Source organism: Syzygium oleosum, unplaced genomic scaffold (assembly GCF_021117445.2).
Source record: "Syzygium oleosum isolate NSW1041296 unplaced genomic scaffold, Sole_v2.1 Sole_v2.03, whole genome shotgun sequence".
In the NCBI taxonomy this organism is placed as follows: Eukaryota; Viridiplantae; Streptophyta; class Magnoliopsida; order Myrtales; family Myrtaceae; genus Syzygium; species Syzygium oleosum.
In genome coordinates, this window is record NW_026607487.1 from 2,958,391 (window position 1) to 2,983,271 (window position 24,881).

The 24,881-nt window shown below is 39.4% G+C and overlaps 1 protein-coding gene across 1 annotated transcript; it reads left to right on the forward strand.

Annotated features, from left to right (window-relative positions):
* Positions 1-20,147: 20,147 nt before the first annotated feature.
* LOC130137613 (calmodulin-binding protein 60 B-like) lies at positions 20,148-24,413 on the forward strand. The gene is made up of 9 exons (XM_056309284.1): positions 20,148-20,190; positions 20,330-20,471; positions 20,581-20,656; positions 21,452-21,504; positions 21,711-22,204; positions 22,800-22,960; positions 23,044-23,250; positions 23,442-23,613; positions 23,824-24,413. The coding sequence occupies exons 1-9, from the start codon at positions 20,148-20,150 to the stop codon at positions 24,300-24,302; spliced, it is 1,827 nt and encodes a 608-aa protein (XP_056165259.1). The 3' UTR covers positions 24,303-24,413.
* Positions 24,414-24,881: the final 468 nt, after the last annotated feature.

A 24,881-nucleotide genomic window follows, 5' to 3' on the forward strand; every position in this document is an offset into this window, starting at 1 on the left:
TGGTTTGGATTTCACTATGTAATCAAGAGGAATTACAACTTCTCGAGTGTTAACACTCTTGTGTATGATAGGACTCTCTATCTCACACAATCACTCTTACAAAGTGTCCCTCAAGATCTTAATGTTTGGCTCCCGGTAACGACAAAGAGAAATGATTGAAGTGAAGCTCAGACTTTGGACTTATTGATTCTTGATTCCGTACTTCCTTCCTGCTCGTTGATCTCCTTAAATACTCATCTACTTCCAAACTAGCCGTTGGACAAACATTCAGAGGATCATCTTCCAATCTTTACCTTGGACAGATTTGTATAGAAAGGATTGAGTAGCCATTGGATAACGTATTTGAATCCCGCTGATTCTGGGTCGCCCATACAATCGAATCTTAGTTTCCATAAGTAGAGCTTTGTCTTGTAATGCATTCTTGTCGTGATGTTTGATTGTCAATCAATTTGATTCAGATTGAGACAATCGAACATTCCTTCTGTGAAATCCATGCCAAATCACTAGCCTGTTGTGATATGATCTCGAATTCTCGTGCCTGAAGAAATTCAACGTCCGCATCGAAGAACTCTCGAGTCGAGTCTCTGAGTCTGCGTCCGAAGAATTTTTGTGCCGAATAATTTCTTCGTCCGCATCTCGCATCCGAATAACTTCGCTTCGCATCCGAATAACTTGCGTCCGAATCTCGTAACTTAGATTATGTGGGTCTTCAAAAACATACTTGACAGGTTGTAAAGTCCCGAATAACTTTCTTGAGCTTCCGAATATACAGACTGAATAAAATTGTTGAGAATAAGTATCGATTTACAATAACATGAAAGGTTTTGTAACACATCTCACGGAGAATTTTTCGGTCTTCTGAAGCTTCTTGTTTGCTTCACTACGAAAACAAGTGCAGACCAGAACCAAATTATGTATCGAGTCCCGCAAGATTTTTGTATTCTCTTATACGTGTGGTTATCATACACAAATCTGGGCATTAACACAAACATTTTTGTGCATACGCATGCATAACATTAGAATCTATTAGAGGTTTGAGTTAGTTTAAAGAATCATGATTAATTAAATCCATGTCGTCGCAGAACCAAAAGAGTCTTAGAAGTTTGGCAGTGGATACCTGCGAAATGATGCGATGTGGCTGGTGAATTACATTTTGTCTCCTGATTTTTGGCGCCTGTTGCGCATTGTCCCCTTAGCATTGACTCCGGCCATGTTTTTAACTGGGGCTCCGGTTATGTGCTTGTCACATGACTAATTAGATCCTCTTAGTGAGGGCAAATCTGCCCAACAATGAAAGTGAATTGACTTTTGTCCCCCAAATTTTGTCACTTGTTGTAAGTCGCCCCCTGACTTTTCAATCTTTGCAATTTCCCCATAAAATCTTGAAATTGGTTACAATGTCTCCCTTAGTGTCTGACTCTTGCCGAATTTCATAAAAGGCCTACACTTCGATTATGGCCTCCAAACTTTGTCGAAACTTTCGATCCTATCGCTTTTCAAAAGATGGCTTCTTAGAGCTTGTAACATAGGGTAGACATAAAGCAAATTAGGAAATGCAGAGAACACAATAAAATAAGCACAATTTGTTTAATAGCACAAATTAATGTATTTACTCTGTTAGTCAATTTGGTTTCACTCTTTTTCCTCTTTGCTCCTGATGTTTCGGATCACTGTCCCGCATTAACAAAATTGGTTCCTGATGATTTCAAACCTCCAAGACCTTTCGGATTCTTTAACCTCTACAGTAAGCATACAGATTGTCTTCAGACTGTGGAAGGTGCTGGGCAAAAGGAGAAGGTTGGCTCTCCTATGTTTTTGCTGTGTGAGAAGTGGGCTTCCCCTGACCAAAAGCAAGCAAAACTGGTCTTCTCAAGCTTGGCTCAGTTGGCTTAAGGTTTTTAATTATTGTTTAAGCGCTCAACTTGACACACATAATCATTTTTTATCTCTGTTTCTTTCCTTTGGGCTATCACAATTTTCACGTGGATCATAATCTAAGCTCGGGAAGTGAAATCATCATAATCTAAGCATGGAAAGTGAAATCCCAATTCATGCATGACCCTGCTTTTCCAGACACGGACAGGGACAAACTCTGCCCAGTGGCAACCCACTTGCCCACGTGCGCTTATCAATTTCATACGTAGTATGTCGTTTGCTCACGTGGATTTGAGAAACGACACCGTTTCGGTCTTCTTCTTCTGTCCGGGCACGAGCTCCACCTCATCACTGTTCATCATCTTCGTCCGACTGAGTCACTTGGCCACAGCTTCCGGCGCTCAACCAACGCCACCCAGACCTCCGAGGACTTCTAAAGAGAAATCCAACCGCAGGAAATGGGGCAACAGTGAGAGTTCAGATCTTGATCGTCCACTCCTCTTCAGTACAACACCACTCGACAAGACGTTGCTCTCAAACTTCGCCCGTACCTTCAAAGAGCTTTCTCGACCGCACAATATTTATCGTCTACTCGGGCACGCGTTGATGCCGCCTTATGTCTCTGTAAATCTTCACTCTCTCTCAAATCCCTCGTTGAGAAAACATTTAGAGCGCGCTCGTTTCACAGAAAACTCAAGGTTCGAAAAATATTTTTAAAAAAATAATAATTTATATCGATTACAAAATTAAATAAAAAAAAATTATTTTTATCACTTATGAAAATAGTTGAGTATTGAAAATAATTTTCGTTGACTAATTTTTTTAAATAATATAATCAATTATTTTTTTTAAATATTTTTAAAATTTTTAATTTTTCGTGAAATAAATACACTCTTGAAAGATAAGATTTTTAACTGGGTTTCTTCTAGATCGTGCGCTTTATGCAGCCGTCAAACATTTGACCCAGTTAGTTAGTTAGTTAGTCAAACTTGATGGCGCTTGGAATTGTCAAAAATGCAATCACTATATTGGCACGAGCAAAAATGTAGTTAAAAACCTGAAATATTTTCGAGCCCAAATATTTTGAGACAATGTTGCTTGTGAATGGTTTAGAAGTTTCTTTGAGATTCGACTTGAGTCAATGTTGATTGCTAATGGTTTAGAAGGTTCTTTGAGCCCAAATACAAAGTATACATAGGGGCCAATCTGGACCCCCTATGTATTCTTTGCTGGCTTGGCCGCGCCGGTTGCTGTATCTAGAAACACTGCAAGTTTTGGAAACTTTGGACATGAATTTTAAGTGTTTTTTATTCTCTGGAGATGGTGAAAAGGCAACTTCAAGAGGGTGGTTCCGGATCTTCGGCTCGAGGATCAAAAAGAAGGCCTAACATTAAGTAGAATTACTTTACTAGGGACTATTGTATTCCAATTTTAGTGTTTGTGACTTGGGATGAGGACCGGCACCGAGCAGATCCTGGAACCGAACCCAACTGGGAAATTGGATCTAGATAATCCTAATTCTCTCTTCTTACTCTTGCATTGCATCTTGTTGCCGCCTTTGGTTCCTCGCTTTTCCAGCTAAGGAATTTCACGGCTGCTTCGTCATGCCTAGACGACAAAGTCATAAAAACCTTTGGCTAAATTTAAAAAAAGTTGTGATGGCATAAAACAATGGAAGTTGCCGAGAAATTAGAAGAATTTGCCAAAAAAGATGTTTCTTTGTGAGAGATGTGAAGTTGATGGGTGGGGCTCATAGTTTTCCGATCTGTTTAGTCAATAAAACCAATGTTTATTTATGATGGAGTATTGAAGCATTGAGATCATATTGGCATCAACTTTGAACTTTATAGGTCCATATTTTAAAGAGTAATGAAACCAAAAAACAAAGAATCCTCGAGTTCGGTTTCAGGGTCTACAAGGTATGTTTTAAGTGTTGAGGTTGATGTCTTGTATTCTGTTATTCAAGATATTATGAGGCGGTTCCGAAAGGCCCCCTGACGACTAGGCAATTTTGTAATTTGTACCATGTAGGGTTTCGCTATATATATTTAGGACGAAACGGGTCTCTAGAATAGAGGCAGGGGGTGAGAAAGAGTGGATGTACACTTTTCTACGTTATTAGTGAAACGGATCTCTTCTCCCCATGGACGTAGGTAGGCGGAACATCTCCCCTGCTGAACCACGTAAATTCTTGTGTTGTGCGAATTTCCATTATTTTCTTACATCGTTGATAGGATCGAATTTATATATTCGACATTAAGTTCAAAAATCGAGAACCGGTCCTAATAGGGCAGGTTCCAAGTTCCAGGTCTGGAACTTATCAATCCTGAGACCGCTCACTCCTATCTGTGACTATAAATTACTATAATAGAACCTGATTCGGTTTCTTGATTACTTTGCAATCATTGGAGAAATGTGACTGGAGTGCTATCGCCAGATAAAATTGTATCTTTTGTCGAGCCTCTCTTTCGGAAAGTGGTATGCTATGTGTATCAGTCTCTAGCTGTGTTGCTTGAGAAGAACTCAAGTTTGGTTCTTCACATATTAATTCATGATCTCATGCTACCGCTATGCTTAGTATGTGACTCTTTTGGTTTTCTTCACAAAGAGGACTGTCGCCAGATAAAATTTTATCTTTGTCAAGCCTCTCTTTCGGAAAGTGGTATCCTATGTGTATCTTTCTCTAGCTATGTTGCTCGGGAAGAACTCAGTTTTTTTTTTCACATATTATAATTCATGATCTCATGCTACCGCTATGCTTAGTAAGTGACTCTTTCGGTTTTCTATTGACAAGGTTGTTTTCTAGTGTTGATTCGGATGTTTGGCTGCCAAAGTGGGCATTTTAATCTCGGTCACTTCCATTGTAATCACTAAAATATATGGCTCTGGCAATATACTTTTCACGTGGACATAACCTAGGATGGAAAGTGAAATCCCAACTAATGCATGACTATGTTTCTAAACACGGACAATGACAAACTCTGCTAAGCGGAAACCCACTCCCAACAAACAAACAAAACATACGTAGTACCCACATTCGCCGATCACACATAACATGGCCAATTTTCCCTTAAATAAATACCAACATCTTACTCGAATTTTTTTGTCTCATAAACAATCACCAACTTGCGTCATGTATCAAAATCCGAACCCTGTTAACTTTACATTTAATGATATGGTCCAGATCCGATGTGTCAATTCCACATGTCCATTACCTCCACGTCGCTTGTTGATGTGGATTTAAGATGGGGAGAATTACCAAAAAAGTTGTAAATCTATTGTACGAATGATAATTCAGTCATAAACTTTTCGATTTTGCTAATTTAGTTATGAACCTTTCAATAATGACCAGATTTTCCGATGTTTCGGATCATTGTCCTGCATCAATGAAATTGGTTCCTGATGATTTCAAACCTCCGAGACCTTTCGGATTCTTTAACCTCTACAGTAAGCATTCAGATTATCTTCAGACTGTGGAAGGTGCTTGGCAAACGGAGAAGGTTGGCTCTCCTATGTTTTTGCTGTGTGAGAAGTGGATTTCTCCTGACCAAAAGCAAGCAAATTGGTCTTACCAAGCTTGGCTCAGTAGCTTAAGGTTTTTAATTATTGTTTAAGCGCTCAACTTGACACACATAACCATTTTTATCTCTGTTTCTTTCCTTTGGGCTATCACAATTTTCGCGTGAATCGTAACTAAGCATGGGAAGTGAAATCCCAACTCATGCATGACCATGTTTTCCCAGACACAGACAGTGACAATCTCTGCTCTGTGGATGGAGTGATTAAGTTTTCTTCAAATCTGTGAAAGAGTGAACATCATGAGGGTTTGTGAAGGAATAAGGATTAGGGCCTTTTAGTTTTTACGGATTTGTATGAAATTAAAAAAAAAAAGTCGGTGTAGTCCGGGTAGTCCTTGTGGGTGATTCCACACATGAAACTAGCAATTGGACCGATGCGCTCGGGAACTACCCAGAACCAACCAGCTCGTGTTGGGTTCATCAACGGTAAAAACGCAACGAAATATAGAACCCTAGACAGGATCCATGCGTATATTGAAATCGAAAAGGAATTTCGACACGTACCTTTTGCAAATCGAAGGTAAATCGACAAGCGATTGTGTATGGATTAGCGCCCCAAGTGTTGCGCCTCTACCGGTATCCACACACACGAACGGAAGTCTCTAACGATCCAAGTGCTAGCTAAAGATCTTGGACTTCGTTTTCCTAATCGCCTTTGATCTTCGATACTCTCTCAAAGATCTCTGAACAGAGAACGATTCTCTTCGTATTCTCTTGGAGGCGTTTTTTTCTTCTCTTAGGGTTTTTTTGTCACCCACACGCTATATATATATCCTCATTATCTACGCGAATTAAAAGAAGTGGGGCCGGGCGATTTGGGCCCGCCAAACTGTCCACCTTCAATCGTACGTTTAATCGTTATCTCATAACGTGCACAACCGCGTAAATAATTTGAATAGAGAATAAATTAAAATCTACTTCTTATTGTAAGTAGATCCCGGCGCACAGAAAATATTAACTCAGTTTGCTATTGTGTGCGACCCTATAGGTTCACTAAACATTAGCAGTGTGCTCAAAATCCTTTTGGCCCACAAGTCATAAGCGGTCTCTAGTAAGACATTATGACTACCTAAGTATAGTGAAGATCGGTTTTCCGACACAACCTAATTCACAACTAATATTAGAGTATCAACCTTGATTGATTCTTAGGGCAAACTACTAACAGTTCAGTCCTGTCCGGACGGTTCCTTTTACTCACCCCTACAGTTGCCCAAGTGCGCTTATCAAATTCATATCTAGATGTCCTTTGGTCACGTGGATTTTAAGGAACCATATTGGTTGGGTCTTCTTCTCCATTCCTGTACCGGAGCTCCTCCTCGTCACTTTTCATCATCTTTTTTGGGAAATACATTTCTCAATTAACATATTCGAAACGCAATTGAATAACACGGAAAACGTGCCCAATAATCATCAACTTGTACCACCGATCGTACAGGCATATCACATAACGAACATAACCGGAATTTCCACGAATTAAATGCCACTTTGCACATTTGAGAGTGATCCTCGATTATTTTCAGTACCAACTAGTGTTTAGAAGGAAAATCGAAGAAAATGTTCTTTCAAAGAGGTGTCTTATTTGTGTATATTAAAAATCACATTCGTTTTCCTTCGAGAGTCAACTATTTATAGTAAAAGGCAAATAATCACCTTGTGGGCCTTGTGGTTCATGGGCTGGGTTTGGCCCATCTTAGGTGGCCCACCCATTATGCATTTCATCTCCCACTCGCCTACGATGGGCTAAACACAACTCTCTAAGTTCATATTGGCAAATAATCTGTGCAACCAGCATACTTCAAGAGCTCGTTGCTGTATATATGTTAGGAATATATAACAGCTCAAATTGAGCATATTTATTCAAAGTAGAATCAGTATGCAGTTCCCTACATCAATCAATCACATTTTTATCTCTCTTGATCTCTTTTAGTATCTCGTATATTATATTCACAATTATAATTTACTCAAAATCATAATTGGTCGACCTATGAATACAAAAATAGAATGTGACATCATAAATAAATTGATCTTCCTCTTTCCTTGAACCTCTCTATTTCAGTCCAGCTCGCTTTTCTAGAAATGTCTCGTTAGACAGAACTATCATGATTATCGGCAACGCCCTAAGATAGCAAACACTGAATAGAAATTTTGAGAATAAATAAGAGTTGTGAGGACACTTAATTGGGGAACTATTTTCCTCAAGAGTCTCACACGGCTTAAAAGATTGAGATCATAACTTTTGACAACTCTTATCAGTCGTCTCATGCATATGTAATATAAAATACGTATTACGGTATTCTCTCCTTTCTCATAAAGCGTATGTCTTTACTCTCAATACCGTACAAATAATAATTCAGACATACCCAATGTCTAACTTGAGTTCACAAATCTACTCTATTTATAAGCATCTATCAGAACTCACATCTGATATTAAAGACAGGTAAAGTGAAATATGTGGGTCATTTCACTTTCAAACATAATAAACTATATGTCCTTATCTTAACATTCTGTTAAGGCGACATCCATACTTCAAGCTTGAGCTCTCAATTATCACCTAGATAATAAGCTTAAAATTGTCTCATCTCTTTTCATCACATAGTGAGTAGAGGTGATTACCAGTGTGAATGGGCTAATCTCTCATCTGTCCAACATACCCTTTCAATATAATGCACTTAGCATCGATATTCATAAATGTCATATAAACTCATAGACATTGATAATAAAAAACTTCATTATAGACATTGATAATAAAAAACTTCATTAATAGTGAACATTCAGAGAAATTACAATATTCAGTACATCATATTCTACACTGTCCTAGAGATCTAACATGACCATGAAAAACTTCTCTAGGAATCGACTTCATCATAAGATGTGCTATCATCCTTTGTATAGATATGTACTGCACGTTTACTTCCTTTCGTGCAAACATGTCCTTAACATAGTTATACTTGATATATATATATATGTCCGGTCTTTCCATGGTACTTGGGATCCTTAGTGTATGCTATTGCTACTTGGCTATCACAATAGATCAATACTGGATTTGCAGCATTCTCAGCTTGTGCCACTGCTGATAGAGACACAAACTTGGCTTTCATTGTGGATAAGGCTATACACCATTGCTTCTTACTGCTCCAAGATATGGCGCAATTATTCAGTAAGAATACATATCAAGAGGTAGATTTCATTTCCTTTAAATCTCCTCCCTAGTCAACATCAGTATAGCTTTCAAGGTACAGATCACGTCCTTAATAAGTCGGCACATAGTCTGCACTTCCCTTCAGATATCTCAAGATTCTTTTGATGGTAATTCAATGTGCTTGACTTGGATTTGATTGGTATCTACTTATCATTCTAACTGCATAACAAATACCAGGTCTTGTACACATCATAGCGTGCATCAAGCTTTCAACAGCACTAGCATATGGAACATGTTCCATTTACTCCTTTTCTTGTGGAGTCTTAAGACACATTTTGTAGCTCAATGTTTAGCCTTTTGCAATAGGAGTATATATTGATTTACAGTCTTGCACACGAAATCGCTCAAGGATTTTATTACATACGTCTCTTGTGAAAGGGATAAAGATTTCTTTGAATGATCTTTTGAAATCTTAACTCGAAGAATATATACAGCTTTACCCATATATTTCGTTTCAAAATTAGAAAATAACCAATTCTTGATCGTATTAACAAACTTTATACTACTTCCGACAATTATTATATCATAAACATATAATGATAAGATCATAAATTGATTTTTGGATCTTTTGATATATACACAATTGTCTTCACTAATCATTACAAAATCATATGCCATTATAGTATTGTGAAAACGTATATACCATTGTCTCAAAAACTACTTAAGGCCATATATCGACCTCAATAATCGACACACATGTTGCTCTCGGCTTTTTGTAATGAAACCAACAAGTTGTTCTATATAAATTTCTTTCTCTAATTCTCTATTGAGAAATGCAGTCTTTACATTTGATGAAATTTAAAATCCATACTAGCTACTATTACTAGAATAAGGCGAATAGAGGTAAATCCAACTACAGAAGAAAAAGTTTCTTCAAAGTCAATTCTTTCGTGTTGATTATATCCTTTCGCCACAAGGCGAGTTTTATACTTCTCAGCTGAGCCATCAGCCTTACGCTTTATTTTGAGAACCCACTTGTTCATAATAGCTTTGCGTCCTTTTGGAAGATCAACCAATTTCCAAGCTTGGTTTGATCTCAACGACTCCATTTCTTCTTCCATTACATGTATCTATTTTTCCTTATCAAGGCATAGTAGAGCCTCATTCACATTCTTCGGCTCATCTTCATTCTCTGGGGCGATCATGAAAGCATCTCCTTCGATGTGAAAACGTCAACGGGGAACGCTTCTACGACTTAATTGTCATATGGGAGGCTGTACCCCTGATGATTCACTATACTCCATTGTGCTCCCACTTGGATTAGATAATAGTGGTATCGTCTCATCAAGTGGTTGCAATTGAGACTGGTTTGCACTCAACTCCCCACTTGTCACAATGCTTCCACTAACTTCACTATCACGATCCATAGATTCATATAGTGAGTAATCTCCACTTATTTCGCCCTTTTTAGGAAATTAATTCTCTAAGAATGTCACATCCCGTGATTCGAATTCAGTTATACTTCCGCTTTTTTATTCACCTATGAACACATACCCTTTTTTATCCTATGAAAATACTCTTTTTTTGCATTTTGGACCCAATTTTTCATACTTGTGAGAAGACTCACGAGTATAGGCAGCACAACCCCAATGTTTTAGAAAGCTTAAATCAGGCTTTCTGCCTGTCCATAACTCATATGGAGTGGAAGTAACCGATTTAGAAGGCACACGGTTAAATATATAGGCAGCAGTTAATAAAGCATCACCCCAAAAAGTGATAGGTAAGTTAGCTTGTGTCATCATTGACCTAACCATTTCCATTAAGGTTCAGTTTCTCCTCTCTGCAACACCATTTTGTTGATGAGTATGTAGAATAAACAGTTGTCTTTATATTTCCTTTTCATCATATAAATTTCTGAACTGATCAGACAGATATTCTCGACCTCGATCGGATCTTAATGCTTTTATTTTTCTGTCTAATTGATTTTCCACTAAGCTTGTAAATCTTTTAAAGCAATTTAATGCCTCGGACTTATGAGAAATCAAATCGACATGTCCGAATCAAGTATAATCATCAATAAATGTGATGAAATAAACAACTCTATGCCTTGCTCTTACTTTCATTGGACCATAGATGTCTGTATGGATTAATTGCAAAGGAAACTCAGCTCTAGTTCATTTTCCAAATGGTTTTCGCGTTGTTTTTCCTTTTAGGCAATGCTCGCATATTGGCAAATCGACCTTTTAAATATTTCCTAATAAGTCCTCTTTGGCTAATCTATTCATTCTTTGTTGGCCTAATATAACCAAGCCTAGCATGCCATACATTCACATCATTCTCATAAAAATCAGAGGATGTAAATAAGGAATAACTAACATTAACTTCGTAATAATTAACATCCAATTTAATGAAACCATCCAAGAAATATCCAGAACCATAATAACTTGTTCCTAAAGACAAGTCTATACCACAGCTATGAAAGTTTACATTAAAATCAAGTCTTACTAAAACCAACACTGAAACTAATTTCCGATGAATTTCTGGAGCAAATAACACATCATGTAGGAACAATATGCGTCTACCACGCATGAGCAATTGACAGGTGCTAATGCCTTTGACTTCCACTTTGGAATTGTTCCCCATATATATTCACTTCGTTCCTTATGGAACTTGTCGGAACTCCATGAAGGCTTCTCTGTCCTTCGCTACATGGTCTACGACTCTCGAGTCTACAATCCACAAAGGATTAGATTCAGTTAGAAAGATTGAACTAGACACGTAAGCAGTACTCTCATGAATACTAAGGGTATCTACCCTTTTTGGCTCACCACAGTCGCGAGCAAAGTGACCATTTTTGTTACCGTTGTAATATTTCACCCTTGAAATGTTCTTCTTGAAAGGACGCTTTCCTTTCTCCCGTTGGTCAAATCTCAGTTTCTTGCATGAAGAACTTGTTTTCTTGCCTTTCCACTTCTTGAACCCACCAGGATGCTTCCGCTTGGAGCCCGAAACTCCATGTGAGCTAGAATCAGTAAAGTAAATGTCGATTTCTGATTTAGCCACCAGGCTACAGTCCTCTTCCAGCTCAAGATGCCGCATAGAATCCTCAAAGGTCTCATACCCTCATTGTGGGTCAAGTGGATCTTCATATGCTCCCAACATTGAGGCAATGAACGGATTACTGCATGCACTTACTGTTCATCAGTGAGTATGTGGCCAGCATCTTTCAGCTCACTTATCATATTTGACATCTGCCTCAGATGCTATTTCATGATCTTCCCATGAGGCATCTTGAAGGAGTCAAAACAAATAGTGAGTTGTCTCAATTTGGTCACAGCAGTTTCGATCAAATCTTGCTGTCAATGCGGCCCATATGTCTTTAGATTTTCAAAATGTCTGAACTCTCGCATGATATCATTGTCCATGCTGTTTAGCAATGTAATGCGAGCAAGAGAGTTTTTCCTTCTCCACGCAGCAAATGGATCTTTATCCCTTTTGTGCTGGGCAGTAGTCCCATCCTCAGGTTCTTTCATAACCTGGTTAAGAGTTTCAAGTGTCTCTTACTCTTCTAGCACATACTGAATTTTGAGATTCCAAATCTCATAATTATCGCCATTCAATTTCTCTCCCTTATTAAGTTTAGCCACTATGTTCTTAGTTATTGAAGCCATTGTATCTGAACATTTCAAACATATACGCACGAATTATTAATGCATATCTTAATACTTCATCAACATCATAATCACGTAAACTAATCACATTAATAAATAGTTTCACAAAAGGTCTTAGAGTCAACAGGTCACTATGTTCCCAATCATCGTCTAAGAATCCTAATTTGAAAGTATCATTAACATAATCATTTATGTAAAAAGAAATTTTGGTTCTTCAAAAGTTATACAAACTTTTAAGAACTTCCTACTCATAACATAACATATAATATGGCAATATCAAATGAAAAAACCACAAATTTTCATAATCAAATATTTAATAATATATTGACAAATATTCAAGAACATGAAATATTAACTTGAAACATATACACAAGTGACTCCATGTCATAAAAAAACAACATCAAGTGTACCTATGCAGCACATAGACAGGAAAAGACTTATGGAATTTCTTAGGGAATTTCATTTTCTTTGGCACCAAAATAGAGGCGCCCGGAAAATCCCTAGATTCAGGCCACGGTTTGCATCAAGACCCATTCAATGCAAGAGTTGACGTTCTCCTTGCCTAGACCCTTATGTACTCTTTCAAGAAATTCTCCACAAGCGTTTTATAACTTGGACCGTTTAAGGTTTCCCTAACCTTATCAACCATTGTTCCCAACTCCTCAGGAATAGTGCATTTTAGGAGTCCGACCATCTCATATTCCAGCATTATGACCTTGATGATGTGCGTCATCATATCATCTCCAGCGTCCCATCCATAAAGAGCTAACTTAATTCTAAGTTTCTCAAGCCTCTCCTTTTGAGCCGCTATTCTTGGGATTATCGGAGTGCTTATCGTATGTACCATCGTTCCTATAACAAACGCAGAACAAAAAGGATTACTCATAATTCATGATACATTAAGATAGGGAATGCTTATTCATATACATGTGACCCAGCACTTGTATTTCAAAAAACATAGAGAAAATACCAAAGAATATACCCTAAAGTTTGCATACATAGAGTTCATCGTTCATTTCCACATTCATAAATGCAACAAACATGTCATATGAATATACTATAATGTAGAGCATTCCAATACGAACACGCCGATACCAAGAACGCCCCAATCGGAGTTCAGATGAGCTCATACGGGCCAAAAAAAAAAGGAGGCACTGGGGGCATTCTGACTGGTTTGAACCGATCCGACCGGTTAACGGTCAATGAGTCAATGGTCAATGAATCAACGGTCAACGAGTCGATCGGGTCAGGATCCGATCAATCCGGATCCTCTTGTTACTGACGTCAGCATCGGTGTTTGTGACACCAAACGCGCCGCTTCGCCACGGCCATGCTTGGCCATATCGCAGACGCGCCTACGAAGCGTGTTAGCTCGTGAGGGCGCGTGAGGCCTCCTCCGGTGATGCGCCGGCCCTCATTTTTTTCGACTCAACGAGTATTTTCTATCTGTCTAATCAAAATCAAGTTTTGTCGAAAGGAACAAATCGAAACATGCATGAATAATACGTCGATGCAAAGAAAACAGGCCAAAAACGAGACCAAAACAAAAACGGGTAGTATACACTTCAATTTCAGAGGGCATTCACATGCATGATTAGAAAACAAGTAAGAGGGCTTTGATACCAATGTTGGGAAATACATTTGATGCCTAAACGTGAAAGAAATTAGGTTAAACAGAAGAATCGAAACGATAACGAGGAACAAACTGTTCTCTTAATCGATTAACAATCAAATTATCCAAAAGTATGCTCAAACAAAATCCTAAAACAAGCTTATATATCCCCAAACCTAGCCCTAGTAGGATTAACAAACATCAAAACGCAAAATTACAAAACTGCCCTTTACTAAATTAACCCATAAAAATACTAAAATAATAAAAAAAACCAATCTAAACGACCCCGAATCGCGAAAATCCATCATTAGTCATGGCTAACGGCGTGAGTATTGATCAGCACGCCATTTCGCTTCAGCCGATCAAATTTGAGCTCAATCCGAGATCGTTAACTTCGAGCTCGTCGGTTCGTCTAGTCGCATAACGGGTCCGCCGGTCCCCTAGGTGCATCATCCTCCCCTGTTAGAGAAAGATTCGTCCTCGAATCTGCTTCGTCTTCATTGTCGTCAACCTCTTCAGGATCTTCTTTCTCTTCAGCGTAGTAAGGTGACAAATCTGCTACATTAAAAGTCTCGAATACATTATACTTACCCGGCAAATCGATCTTATAAGCATTGTCACTAATTCGATCCAAAACTCTGAAGGGTCCATCAGCTCTGGGTTGAAGCTTGCCAAACCTACCCGCTGGAAATCGTTCTTGCCTAAAGTGAATCCAAACTAGATCACCTTCCTTGAAGACGACTCTTTTCCTGCGTATATCCACGCGCTGCTTATACTTCATGTTCTGCCTATTGATCTGATTATGGACCTAGGAATGCAGCTCTTTGATATGCTTTGCATGTTCTTCAGCTTCCGAACTAAATTGTTTGAGAACTGGTATCAGTGTGAGATCCAATGGAGTAATTGGATTACGCCCATAAACCACCTCAAAAGGAGTCTTGCCTGTAGTTCGGTTCTCAGATCTGTTATATGCAAATTCTGCCTAAGGCAATGTTAAGTCCCACTGTCGCGGATTATCTCCAATCAAACTCCGCAGCAAATTCCCTAAGCTTCGATTAACAACTTCTGTCTGACCATCAATCTGAGGATGATGAGAGTAACTAAACTTCAAACTTGTGCCCATATACCTCCAAAGAGTGTGCCAGAAGTGACTCACAAACTTCATATCACGATCTGAGGTTATGGACTTAGGAATTCCATGCAGCTTAACAATCTCCTGCAGAAACAATCGAGCAACCTGTGAAGCATCATAGGACTTGCTACACGGGACAAAGTGGGCCATCTTCGAGAACCTATCGATAACCACCATTATTGAATCCTTACTCCACTGCGTTCTTCGCAAACCCAAGACAAAGTCAAGACTGACATCCTCCCACGGTGCAACTGGAACAGGTAGAGGCATATACAGTCCAGCATTAGTACTCTTGGTCTTTGCCACATGACATACCCTGCACCTCTCTATAAAACGCGTCACGTCACGCTCCATCCGAGGCCAATAAAAATGTTCACTCAACAAGGCCTTCGTCTTATCCACGCCAAAGTGCCCAGCTAAACCGCCTGCATATCCCTCAATAATAATAGATTCCCTCAAAGAACATTGAGGAATGCACAATATGTTACCTTTAAATAGGTAACCCTCCACGATCTGAAATTGCTGAAAAGGCTCCGTTTTGCTCTTCCTCCAGATATCTCCAAAATGAGGATCATCAACATATAAATCTTTAAAAAGTATCAAAACCTAGAACTTTTACCTACATCGTAGACAGCAAAGAGTGTTTTCTGCTCAATGCATCTGCCACACTATTTAGCACTCTCGCTTTATGCTTGATGGAAAAACTGAAAACTTGAAGGAACTCCACCCACTTTGCATGCCTTGCGTTCAATTTGTGCTGCCCATTGATGTATTTCAAGGCTTCATGATCAGAAAAGAAGATAAACTCTTTCAAAATAAGATAGTGCCTCCAATGCTCCAAACTTCTCACAATAGCATAAAATTCTTTTATCATAAGTTGAATACTTCCTTTTCGCCTCATTCAACTTCTCACTAAAGAATGCTACAGGTTTACATTTTTTACTCAGGACACCCCCAATACCAACACCTGAAGCATCACAATGCACCTCAAAAATCTCATTAAAGTCGGGAAGCACGAGATATCCCAAAAAGGTCACACAATCAGTAAGGAAGTGACACTTCTTGGTATTAGCATATAATTTCTGCTCCCTCAATGTCTCGAACACCCTTCTCAAATGCTGTAAGTGTTGATCAGTCGATGCACTATAAACCAAAATATCATCGAAATATACAATGACAAACTAGCCAATAAAAGGACGAAACACCTGATTCATCAGTCTCATAAAGGTGCTCGGCACATTAGATAACCCGAAAGGCATCACCATCCACTCATACAAGCCATCTCGAGTTTTAAAAGCGGTCTTCCACTCATCTCTAGGACGCACCCTAATATGATGATATCTACTCCTCAAGTCTATCTTCGAAAAGATAGTCGCTCCATACAGCTGATCAATTAAATCATCAAATCTCGGGATAGGAAAGCGATACCTAATCGTGATCTTGTTGACAGCTCTGCTATCCACGCACATTCTCCATGACTCGTCTTTCTTAGGAACCAACAAAGCCGATACTGCACAAGGGCTCATGCTCTCTCGAATGGCACCCTTTTCTAATAGTTCTTGCACTTGCCTCTGCATCTCCTCATGCTCCTTAGGATTCATTCTGTAAGCTGCCTTATTAGGAATAGCAGCTCCTGGAACGAGATTTATACAATGCTGAATGTCCCTTTTGGGTGGCAATCCAGGTGGCAATTCTTCTGGTACGACATCAGCAAACTCCTCAAGTATAGGCAGAACTTTGGTTGAAATTTCTAGACTATCAAGATTCTGCTCCATGACTACAACAGCAAAAAGCTCTGGGGCATTCACCGCCTCCTCCTGGAACTCTAATTTGGAAAGCATATTACTTTTCCCTTCTTTTCTCAAATCTGAAGGACCCAGAGTAATAGTCCGACCATCCTTCTTAAAGGTGTACGTATTTTTGAATCCGTCATGCTGTGTTTTCCTGTCAAACTGCCAAGGTCTTCTCTACAGAATATGACAAGCATCCATTAGAACTACGTCACCCCACACTTCATCAGTATATTTCTTCCCAATCGAGAACTGCACTAAACACCTCTTGCTCACTTTTACCTCATTCCCCTTCCTAAGCCATGACAGCTTATATGGTTGAGGATGTTCGACAGTTTTCAACCCCAACTTTTCTACCATAGTGGTAGCTATCACATTCTCGCAACTTCCCCCGTCAATTATCATACTACACACCTTTCCCCCACTAGTGCACTTAGTATGAAAGATATTATGCCTGAGCCACGATTCATCATCTACCTCAGCAATATTTAAAACCCGACGCACAACTAAAGACTCACCAGAATCGGCATAGACAATGTCCTCCTGATCTAGATCCGCATCTTCTTGCTCTCCATCAGATTCATCATAAGTTGGGTCTTCATGAAAAGTTGAATTATCTACAAGTGTCACAAACTGTCGGTTCAGACAATCAGCAGCAAAATGCTCGAGTCCCTAACACTTGAAACATCGTTTGCCTGCAGCTCCTCCCCTGCTAGATCCAGCACTACCCTGCTCTCCTTTTGTTGCAGATTTTGAACCAACGCCCTTAACTGCCGCCGGGGCTGAAGAACTCCCTGCTTTCCCTCGGGACTCTTTGTCTGTCTACTTGGAACTGATGCCTAATCACTTAGAACCGCTGCTAGACCACTTAGACTTACTGCTCTTTCTTTTAAACTACCCCTCCACCTTTAGGGCTAATCTACACACATCCTCATATGTCCAAGACTACTGTAATTGGACAACATCAGAGATCTCATATCGCAGCCCTGCCAGATATCGAGCAATCATCTGCTCGTCTTCCTCCACCATATCACAACGCATCTGCAAGCGATCAAATTCCTCTGTAAATTCCTCAACCGTTTTATCACCTTGCTTAATGTTATGATACTCGATAAATGCCTCTTGCCTATAATGGGTAGGCAAAAAAAAATTTGCAACAACTTTTTCATCTTCTTCCAGCGATCCACCTTTGGCTTCTCCTCTCTAGCGCGTTGCTTTTTCACATGTTCCCACCAAATCAAAGCATATTTTCGCAGCATAATAGCCACTAACTTCACTTTTTGCCCCTTAGTTAGGTCTTTAAGATCAAAAATCCGTTCTACCGTATGTAACCGATCAATAAACTCATCAGGATGAGCCTTACCATTAAACTCGGGAATCTCGATCTTCATCCTGAAATTTTGAGAAGAGCGCTGATTTCCAGGTCGTACTCCTCAATTCCGCCTCTGGTTCAGAACCCCGAAAGGGTTTACGTCCTCCTCTTCATCATCAAATGGATCCTCAGATTCTGCTTCTTCTTCGGGTTAAGCGTCAAGCCCTGCCTCCGCAAGACGTCACTCCAAATCCTGGATTCGCCTTCTCTATTCCTGAATTTCTATATCTCGTAGGTCTCTCAGACGCGACTGTTCATCTGCATCAGGAACGACTCCACGCCCCCAGCCTCCACGAGCACGCTGTCTTAGAGCACCTCGATTCTGTTCAACCATTGATTCAGATAACCAGTGCTCTGATATCAATTGATGCCGAAGCGTGAAAGAAATTAGGCTAAACAAAAGAATCGAAACGATAACGAGGAACAAATTGTTCTCTCAATCAATTAACAATCAAATTATTCAAAAGTATGCTCAAACGAAACCCTAAAACAAGCTTATATATCTCCAAACCTAACCCTAGTAGGATTAATAAACATCAAAACGCAAAATTACAAAACTGCCCTTTACTAAATTAACCCATAAAAAATACTAAAATAATAAAAAAAAAAACCCATCTAAACGATCCCGAATTGCAAAAATCCATCATTAGTCATAGCCAACGGCGTGAGTATTGATCAGCACGCCATTTTGCTTCAGCCGACCAAATTTGAGCTCAATCCGAGATCGTTGACTTCGAGTCCGTCGGTTCGTCTAGTCGCATAACGGGTCCGCCGGTCCCCTAGGTGCATCAACATTTCTCAATCAACATATTCGAAACACATTCGAATAACACGAAAAACATGCCCAATAATCATCAACTTGTATCACCGATCGTATATGCATATCACATAACGAACATACCCAAAATTTCCCCAGATTAAATGCCACTTTGCACACTTGAGAGCGATCCTTAATTATCTTCAGTACCTACTAGTGTATAGAAGGAAAACCAAAGAAGACATTCTTTCGAAGAGGTGTCTTATTTGTATCTATTAAAAATCACATTCGTTTTCCTTCGGGAGTCAACTATATATAGTAAAAGATAAATAATCACCTTGTAAGCCTTGTGGTTCATGGGCTGGGTTTGGCCCATCTTGGGCAGCCCACCTATTATGCCTTTCAGTCTTCTTCGCACCGACTCACTCGGCCACAGCTTCTAGCGCTCACCCATCGCCGCGCAGACCTTCGGCGACTTCTTAAGAGAAATTCAACTGAAGACAATGGGCAACAGTGAGAGTTCAAATCTAAAGATCTGTTGGAACCAAAAAATATAGAAACTTTCAATAATTTTGGTGAGAAGAGCACACAAACACACAAAGGAAGGAGAGATAGATTCAAAATGCCTTTCGTGCAAGCTTTACAAGGAGAACACACTGCACTCATACAAGCTTAACTCTTTCACTCTCTATGCTTGACTCACTAAACAAACTCTTGCATATATTTCTATATGCATCATCGCCTCTTGATGAAAGGGAAGATTGCCGACTGACAGAGAGGCAAGCCAGTTGGCTTTCCCTTATCATTCCAAAGGCAAAAAGTGTCGGCATCCTTATTTATTTCATGTGGCTAAAAGAAATCCTACTTTTGACTCAAATTCCTCATTGGCAGTTAAAGAAGCCAACTTAGATTTTTTTTATTTAAAATCGGTTTTATTATTTCTAACAAGATCGTCCCCTCCTATTCAGTACAAGACCACTCTACAGGACGCGGCTGCTCTCAAACTTCTACAGGTCGATGCCACTGTGTGTCTCTCTCAAATCCCACTTGGGAAAACATTAGAAAGGACAATTTTTTTTATATCTTCTAGATCGTGCGGCTAATGTAGCTGTCACACTGTTGGTCAGTCAGTTAGTCAATCTTGGTTTTTAATGGGTAATTTCGCCCAATCTTCATGGGGGTCCGTCATGAATTCAGTTGATGATTCCAAAAGGCCCGTAGATGGCGCTTGGACTTGTCAAAATGCAATTAATGGGGGGAAAATGTAGATGAAAACCTGAAATATTTTGTGTTAATCATGTTTCTTTTTCTAGGTCAAATAGAACTATTTGTGTGCTCGAGTCAATGTCATTTCTGCGGTGGGCAAATCTGAATTCCCTATGTATTCTCTGTGGGTTTAGCAGTGTCTGTTGCTGTATCTATAAACACTGCAAGTTTTGATAACTCTGGACATGAATTTAAGTGTTTTCGATTCTCTGGAGATGGTCAAAAGGCAACTTCAGGAGGGTGGTTCCGGATCTTCAGCTCGAGGATCAAAAAGAAGGCGTAACATTAAGTAGAATTACTTTACCAGGGACCATTGTATTCCAATTTTAGTGTCTCTGACTGTGTATTACTTTAACAGACCTGATTCGGATTCTTGATTACTTTGCAGTCATTGGAGCAATGTGACCAGAGGACTGTCGCTGGGTGAATTTGCATCTTTTGTCGAGCCTCTCTTGCGGAAAGTGGTATGCTATGCGTATCAGTCACTAGCTATGTTGCTTGAGAAGAACTCGAGTCTGGTTCTTCACAAATCCATTGACGATTTCATACTTCTGTTATGCTTAGTATGTGACTCTTCGGTTTTTTTTCAATAACATATCACAATTCATTTATCTGGTTTAGTGATGTTCAGTGAGCATGTCGTGGATGTAGTTCGGATTTCTACTGAGAAGGTTCTTTTCTAGTGGTGATTCAGATGTTTGGTCGGCAAAGTGGGCATTTTAATCTTGGTCATTTCCATTGTAAATCACCAAAAAGTATGGCTCAGGCAAAGCACTTTTCATCACAAAGATGTAGAGGGTTTTGTCCATGCCTTGTTTCTTGTGAAAGATAGATACTTCATGAAGTCCTGATTTGCTCTACTGCTTTACATTAGGAATGTTTCAATTATCTGTTTCTGAAGTGATTTATTTGGTGGGTTCATTGTCATCGATTAAAGATCTGTGAATTCTGATGTCATAACTAAATTCCAAATAAAATATAAATATTTGTTTCCCTTCACCTCTTTTTTTTATGAAGGGGGATGAATCCTTTTATCCACCGATCAAATGAATTCTTCCTTTTTCTAGTTATTTGTTTTGATTGGTATGCTATGCAGAGGTTCCCTGTATTTGAAAACATCACACTGTAGAAACGTAAGATTTGTCGTGCATTTTGTGTAAGGAAATCACCTGTTTGTGATCATGATGCTAAACAGGACATAAGTATTGCATGGTTTTAAAATTTCACTTCCAATCTGATTTACATTCTGCATCAAGCAGGTTAGTGAGGAAGTGGAACTTGTGATCTCGCGCTTTCATGATCCGTCGTTAAGGTCAGTGTTCCTTGTATTCCTGCATCAACCTTCAAGGTAGATCCCAATCAAAAGAGGCCATATTGATCTTGTTTCATATTAGTATTTTCATACTGGACACAGTACTAAGGTTTCAAGTACAAGAAAAATTGTTTTCCGACATTGTATCGACACTTCAACATCCCGTATGCACAGGAGAATTTATGTATTTCTAGTCTATATCGCAGAGTGCCGTCGAATCCCGTTGGAACTTCTGAAGGAAGCAGTTTGCGACTGCAGTTTGTTACCAAATTACCGGCAACCATCTTCAGTTTCAGTCAGATAGAAGCCAAGGACGGTACTCCTCTCAGGATCGAACTAGTAGATGGCAGGACCAATGAGAGGGTTACAAGTGGCCCTCTATCTTCCATGAAGCTCGATATCATTGTCCTTGACGGCGATTTCAGGTCGGACAAGGGAGAGGATTGGACCGAGAAGGAATTTGCTCGCAATATCGTTTGCGAAAGGGAAGGGAAAAGGCCATTGATAACTGGGGAGCTGACTGTGATCTTGCGAGGCGGAATCGGTTGCCTCCGTGATTTAATCATCACCGACAACTCGAGCTGGATGAGAAGTCGGAAATTCAGGTTAGGAGCTCGAGCTGTTCAAAAGGTTTCTGCAGAAATAAGAATAAGGGAAGCGAGAAGTGAAAGTTTTGTCGTTAAAGATCGTCGAGGAGAGTGTAAGTTTGCAATGCCCTAGTTTCGATGCCTCTCGTTTGACAATATCATGTTGATTTTTTACCATTAATTCCCGATTTTATCTGTGGACCTTCAAAAGACTTTAGGATGCATTCGTTTCACGGAAGAACTCAAAGATTCGGAAAATATTTTTTTCCGAAAAATGATGCTTGAATCGCTTACAAAGATAAATAAATAAAAAATATTTTCATTATCCACGAATATAGCTAGATATAAATTGTTATCGATAATGAAAATATGTTTAATTGACTGATTTTGCTAAGAGATATAACCAATTATTTTTTGAAAAATATTTTCCAATTTTTCGGAAGTAGTTAAGAGTGTCATAAAAGATTATTACCATCTTCATTTATGTAATTTATATGTTCATTTACACTGATGTGTTGTTTATATTAAACAATGGACAGGATATAATGTGAAAATTTCAACTTTATTATTGTGATTTATCAAATAATTGATAGAATATAACAAAATTCTTAGATTTCATGCCATATCATATCCAGTTCTATCCTGACTAGAAATTCAGACAACCACATAGAACCTTAAAGATTGACAAGTTTTCTCTATTATGCGCAGTGAGCAAGAAGCACCACCCTCCATCTCTGAGTGATGAAGTATGGCGTTTGCAGAAAATAGCCAAAGACGGCCCTCTACATAAACGCATGAGTTCGAGAAGAATCAACACCGTTCAAGATTTCCTCCAGCTGCACGAAGTCGATGTGTCCTCTCTAAGAAACGTAGTATCTATTTCTCTTCCGAGCCGCGCTAATTTCTCTTGTTCTTAACATGTTATTCGAAGCATGATGTTGTGTCACCTCAGATACTTGGCACTGGGATCACCAACCGGACATGGGAGACGATTGTCAGACATGCCAGCACCTGTGCGGTCGACGATAACAAGATGTACGCTTACTACCAAGCTTCGAACAAGGCCAGCATACTGTTCAATTTGGTAATGAAAGTTACTCAAGCAACACTTGACGGCCAAACTTACCAATCGCTAGACAAATTGACCCGCTCTCAGAAGGTACATAAAATCATAACCTGAAACTTTACTATCGAGTACCCGAGTGTCCGTCTATATAGAGCTAAAGAAGGGCCTTTGTGTATTGGACTAGTTCGTCTACACGGCAGTGTATATGCCACAATCACTTCTCTGAAAATTCATTAGTATTCGTTTGACTTTGGATTTGATTGAATCCGCTGCTCGATCGACAGATTTTGGTGCAGAACTTAAAAAGGCAAGCTTACGATAACAAGGATCAATGGGTGCCGCGCGATGCCCTACCCAGCATCACTCCTCCGAGAGCCCTGACCACCTTGCCTACAGAACCGTTAGTCGGTCTGAGCCCACCTCTTCATCATCTAGATTACACAGTGCTAAACCAAGGTATTGTGATGTTATATAAGTTCTATCTTTTTATTCTCGGCTTCCTTAATCTTTTATAGTTTAGCGATCCTATTTCTTTATTGGCACATCCATCATTTTGCATCTCTATGGTAGCTGAAACCGAACGGCATCTTTATTCAGATAGACCAGAAGTAACTCCTGAATTTAATTACTCATTGGCTTCAGCATTGCGCTACTACAATGTCACAGAGAACAGACAATTAGATTGTCTGGGGCCACAGAGTCATGTCAATGCAAAAATCTTTAATCCCACCATAGCAAACAGCTTAGCAAGGCAGGACTTTTCATCCAGTTGTAGTGCCGGTGAAAGCAGTAATCCTTTTGCTCACTCGCAAGGACCGTTTGCGACAAACATCAGTCATCATCCTGCTCACTCACAAGGACCGTTTGTACCGAACATTCATTTATCTCCTGAAGAGCTTTTCGAAGTGCCATCTCCGTTCCCTGGCAATTTGATGTGGACGCCAGAGCATACTTTCGTCAATGAATCGAGCAGCGGCACAGATTTAGGGATCAGTCCATTCAGCATGGGTTTCGGCATCCGCAAGTGTAGGATTTCAAGGTCCAGGGTGGCGTGGTGCAAGATCCGTGCCGTGGTAAAGTGGAGATCATTCTGGCGCGTCGTGGTTGCAAAGAGAACAGCAATGTTCAAAATTCCAGATTATTAAGCTGTGCACATGGAAAATCCTACACCCTGGGGAGAGTTTTAGGTGCTCCAGAAGCACAAAGCTTTCATCCACACAAGCCGACCACCACGTGGTGAAGTGTCATTATTTATACAGGAAACAATTATAATGCTTGACGCACGATGATTGCTTTAGTTTATGAGAATGTGTTAGAAGAAAATTTGAAATATTATTGTATTTACTTGTACTATATAAAAAAGATTACAAGACACATATATATATATAGGATTAACACACGACTCTACGTTTACTCTAGTCACATGAACAGACACGTCTAGATTCATAACATTAAAGACTATCTTGAAAGACATAACCTCCTAGGTAACAACTTTCTAGATTCCAAGTACCAAGATGAACTTGGGTTACGAAGAGTCTCCTTGAGATATGAAAAATCCTTTGCGATTTCCAACAGAATGTCTTGTTTGGGGAGGACCAAGTTTCTGCAAAGCATCTAAGGATAAGCTGCCCTACATGCATCAATTCAGTATTATGGCTAAGAATCTAAGGATAAGTGCCAATAGAACGTGTCTTCTTCGTATAGATCAAGCAAGCTGATCTTAT

Coding starts and splice junctions, on each gene's coding strand:
- LOC130137613 (XM_056309284.1), top strand. CDS start 20,148: ATGGCGCTTGGACTTGTCAAAATGCAATTAATGGGGGGAAAAT. Junction 20,191..20,329: donor GCAATTAATGGGGGGAAAAT/GTAGATGAAAAC, acceptor TGGGTTTAGCAG/TGTCTGTTGCTGTATCTATA. Junction 23,251..23,441: donor AATTGACCCGCTCTCAGAAG/GTACATAAAATC, acceptor CTCGATCGACAG/ATTTTGGTGCAGAACTTAAA.